The sequence below is a fragment of the Nerophis lumbriciformis genome, linkage group LG25, assembly GCF_033978685.3.
Source record: "Nerophis lumbriciformis linkage group LG25, RoL_Nlum_v2.1, whole genome shotgun sequence".
In the NCBI taxonomy this organism is placed as follows: Eukaryota; Metazoa; Chordata; class Actinopteri; order Syngnathiformes; family Syngnathidae; genus Nerophis; species Nerophis lumbriciformis.
Genome location: NC_084572.2, coordinates 31,004,303 through 31,008,826, shown reverse-complemented (window position 1 = coordinate 31,008,826; position 4,524 = coordinate 31,004,303). Strand labels below are relative to the sequence as shown.

Genomic DNA, 4,524 nt, shown 5'->3' with positions numbered 1-4,524 from the left:
CCCCCCCTTCCCCCTTTGTCCTCAATAAATGTTTGTGCTGCAACATTATTTTGTCTGACTACTATCTTTTTTTTTTTTTATTTAACGTGTTATTATTCATAACCAGCCCCCCCCATCTCGTTCTTGTTTGGTGTGGGTTCACAGTGTGGCGCATATTTGTAACAGTGTTAAAGTTGTTTATACGGCCACCCTCAGTGTGACCTTTATGGCTGTTGACCAAGTATGCTTGCATTCACTTGTGTGTGTGAAAAGCCGTAGATATTATGTGATTGGGCCGGCACACAAAGGCAGTGCCTTTAAGGTTTATTGGCGCTCTGTACTTCTCCCTACGTCCGTGTACCGCTCCGTACAGCGGCGTTTTAAAAAGTCATACATTTTCCTTTTTGAAACCGATACCGTTTATTTCCGATATTACATTTTAAAGCATTTATCGGCCGATAATATCGGCAGTCCGATATTATCGGACATCTTTAGCTTTTTAAGATTGTTAGCTGACCTTTGATTGCATTTATTTACTTTTTAGAATGCATAAAAAACTAAACATATGTGTGCTTGTCTTACATAAGGATTGTGAATGAAAAAAGAGTTGCAGTTCCCCTTTAAGACAAAAAAAGAATGGGACAAACGGGTTGGATGACATCACTAGTAAGAAAACGCACTTACGTAACGTAACAGGTTGGCTTACTTTGATATTTACAACGATGATGACGACGTCATGAACACGCATGCCTGCGGTCGTCGTGACCCCAGCACGCAGGGAACATGCAGGAGGGCGATGTGCGGCTAAGACACGTATTTCACTGTTTAACGTGAGGGGGGGGGTCCACAAAACGTGTGATGTTGTCCGTAACTTATAAGGAAGCCCAATTGGCGACCAGGTGTGCCCAATCAGGCACAGGTGAGGGAGTCGGCGCTCAGGCCCGAGTGGAATGAGGAAACGAATAGGAATAAGGCAAGAAAGTCAGGAAACCCAAGAAGATGTCAGACCTGGTTGGACAGGTGGTGACAGAAAAGGGAAAAAAGGTAATAAAAACAACAGGTCCTCTCATGTTTGATATTTAATGTACAATAGGCGTTATGTGCGTGGACCAGGTAGACGAGCTCCAGTGTCAGTCAGGCTGCAGCTAACCAGACTGTGACCTTTCAACAGCGAACACAACATTTTACGGTGCGGGGGGCGTGGTTTCGTTAAGTGTCCAATCAGGAAGTGGGGGGGCGTGTCTTCAGCAGGTTGTTAAATATTAAAAAAAAGTCACTAACTGCGCCGATCAACACTTTTATACATTCAGGAGTTAAAAAAAGAAGAGCGAACCTCCGTTAGGAGGAGCGCTTGACGTACGAGGACGGGATGAAGCCTTCCTCGCCGCCGGCCCGAGTGACCCTCATCCATCCGTCTCCTTTGTCCTCCTCCATCACGCTCAGCAGCTCGCCCTCCGTGATGGAGATGGTGCCCTCGCTGTTGCCTGTGTGGAAATGGAAGAATGACGACGGAATAAGAAAGGAGGACGATGAAGGAAGAAATAGAACGGAAAAAGAAAAAGAAGGAGGAGAAGAAGAAGGAAGAATGAGATAGATAAGAAGAAAAATATAATGTTAAAGAAGAAGAAGTAGGAAGAATGAAGAAGAAGAAGAAGGTAGAATAAAATAAGAGGAGGAAGGAGAAAGTACAAAGAAGAAGGAAAAAGATGGAAGAAGGAAGAAAGAAGACAAAGAAGAAAGAAAAAGAAAGAAGAAGAAGAAGAGGAAGAAGAAGGAGAGAGTACAACATAAAAGGAAGAAGAAAAGAAGGAAAATGGAAGAATGAAGAATGTATGATAATAATAATTATGATAATAATAATAAGAAGAAGTAGAAAGAAGAAAAATAAAATAGAAGAAAAAGAAGAAGACAAAGTAAAAAAAAGATAAAAAAGATGGAAGAATGAAAAGAAGAAGAAGAAAGCATGAGATAGATAAGAAGAAGAAGAAGATGATGTTAAAGAAGAAGAAGAAGAAGTAGGAAGAAGGAAGAAGAAGAAGGAAGAATAAAATAAGAGGAGGAAGGAGAAAATACAAAGAAGAAGGAAGAAGAAAAAGAAAAAGCATGTACAAAGAAGAAGGGAAAAAAAGAAGAAGAAGAAGGAAGAATAAAATAAGAGGAAGAAGAAAGTACAAAGAAGAAGGCAGAAAGAAGAAAAAACAAAAAGAAAAACAAGAAAAAGACAAAGAAGAAAATAAAGAAGGACAAAAGTACAATGAAAAAGGAAGAATGAAGGATGTATAATAATAATAATAATAATGATGATGATAATAGGAAGAAGAAAAATAAAATAGAGAAGAAAAAGAAGAAGACAAAGTAAAAAAGGATGAAAAAGAAGGAAGAATAAAAAGAAGAAGAAGAAAGAATGAGATGGATAAGAAGACGAAGAAGAAGAAGAAAATTATGTTAAAGAAGAAGAAGAAGAAGAAGAAGTTGGAAGAAGGAAGAAGAAGAAGGAATAATAAAATAAGAGGAGGAAGGAGAAAATACAAAGAAGAAGGAAGAAGAAAATGAAAAAGCATGTTCAAAGAAGAAGGAAAAAGAAAGAAGAAGAAGGAAGAAGAAAATAAGAGGAAGAAGAAAGTACAAAGAAGAAGGCAGAAAGGAGAAAAAACAAAAAGAAAAACAAGAAAAAGACAAAGAAGAAAATAAAGAAGGACAAAAGTACAATGAAAAAGGAAGAATGAAGGATGTATAATAATAATAATAATAATAATAATAATGATGATAATAGGAAGAAGAAGAAGTAGAAAGAAGAAAAATAAAATAGAGAAGAAAAAGAAGAAGACAAAGTAAAAAAGGACGAAAAAGAAGAAAGAATAAAAAGAAGAAGAAGACGAAAGAATGAGATGGATAAGAAGACGAAGAAGAAGAAGAAAATGATGTTAAAGAAGAAGAAGAAGTTGGAAGAAGGAAGAAGAAGAAGGAATAATAAAATAAGAGGAGGAAGGAAAAAATACAAAGAAGAAGGAAGAAGAAAAAGAAAAAGCATGTACAAAGAAGAAGGAAAAAGAAAGAAGAAGAAGAAAGAATAATAAAATAAGAGGAGGAAGGAGAAAGTACAAAGCAGAAGGAAGAAAGAAGGAAAAAGAAGAAGAAAAAGAAGACAAAGCAGAACCAAAATAATAATAATAATAATAATAATAATAATAATAATAATAAGAAGAAGAAGCATGTACAAAGAAGAAGGAAAAAGAAGGGAAAAAAAGAAGGAGGACGAATAAAAATAAAATAGAGAAGAAAAAAAAGAAGTATAAAAAGCAGAGAAAGAAGAAGGAGAAAGTACATAAATGGCACACGGAATGTTCCATTAGGCAAAAAGAAACGTTCTCACGCAGCGGTTCTCAAACTCTTTTTCACCAAGCACTCGCCTGTGAATCTTTGATTCTTGGAGGTAATGATTCTATTCACAATCTATTCTCACTTCCAACCCATTCTCACAATGTATTATTGGGTTGAATAATTATAATACTACTTTTGTCAAAACAAGGTTCAGGTTAGAAAAGCTCCTTCTGGGTGAAACATATTCTAAAAATGGATTCTTATAAAAAAAATATATATATATTTTTTACAATTATGAATCGATTTGATATTTGATAAATAAGACCCGCGATTCGAATGTGAATCCATTAGTTTGTGCAGCCTTAGCAGACATATAGAATATGATATGGAATATATCAATGTCATAAACACTTTTTCCCCTCAGGAACTATTTCACTCACCTTTATGATCATCCTTGCATATTCTTCAACTGATCAACACCACATACATCTGACCCTGCTGCACACAACACTTGACAGCAGACAACTTGGTGTAGTCGAAAAATAATAATAAAATAAAAATAATTTTTTTTTTAAAAAGGCTTCGCTACACATCTTAAAATGTCCCCTTAAGTTCTGCCATCTATTAATTAATGAAAGTACCAATGATTGTCACTCACACACTAGGTGTGGCGAAATTATTCTCTTGCATTTGACCCATCACCCTTGATCACCCACTGGGAGGTGAGGGGAGCAGTGAGCAGCAGCGGTGGCCGCGCCCAGGAATCATTTTTGGTGATTTAACCCGCAATTCCAACCCTAGATGCTGAGTGCCAAGCAGGGAGGTAACGGCTCCCATTTTTTTATAGTCTTTGGTATGACTCAGCCGGAGTTTGAACTCCCGTCCTGCCGATCTCCGGGCGTTACACATGGCATCTATTTTAAGTGTAAAAAAAGTGCTGCAGCGTGAATAAAAAGTGTACCTTCAAAAGTGTACAAGGCCGTGCATTGGCCCACGGGGGTCTCCACGTCGTCGAAGTCGTCGTCAAACTCCGAGTAGATGTTCTGGTTGTTCTGGTTATTCTCCACCCTGTGGGACGTCCACCAGAGACAATTTGATTTAAAAAAATCCCTCACAAGTGAATCTTTTCCACATTATATAGTGGTTGTGTTGGCAATAAGGAGCTAGGATCTTGCTATCTATCGATCGGTCGATCAATATTTGTGATTAGGCAAGGCTAGGAAC

The 4,524-nt window shown here is 37.3% G+C and overlaps 1 protein-coding gene across 2 annotated transcripts in view; it reads right to left on the bottom strand.

Moving 5' to 3' along the window:
- Nucleotides 1-1,045: 1,045 nt before the first annotated feature.
- LOC133621809 (cdc42-interacting protein 4 homolog) overlaps nt 1,046-4,524 on the bottom strand; it is a 48,598-nt gene continuing 45,119 nt past the window's right edge. For both annotated transcript variants that reach the window (XM_061984183.1, XM_061984184.1), the window contains 2 exons: nt 4,262-4,368; nt 1,046-1,463 (listed from right to left, as the gene is read on the bottom strand). In XM_061984183.1, the coding sequence (XP_061840167.1) occupies nt 1,318-1,463; nt 4,262-4,368 (253 nt within the window). In that variant the 3' untranslated portion in view covers nt 1,046-1,317. The remainder of the gene's footprint in view (nt 1,464-4,261; nt 4,369-4,524) is intronic.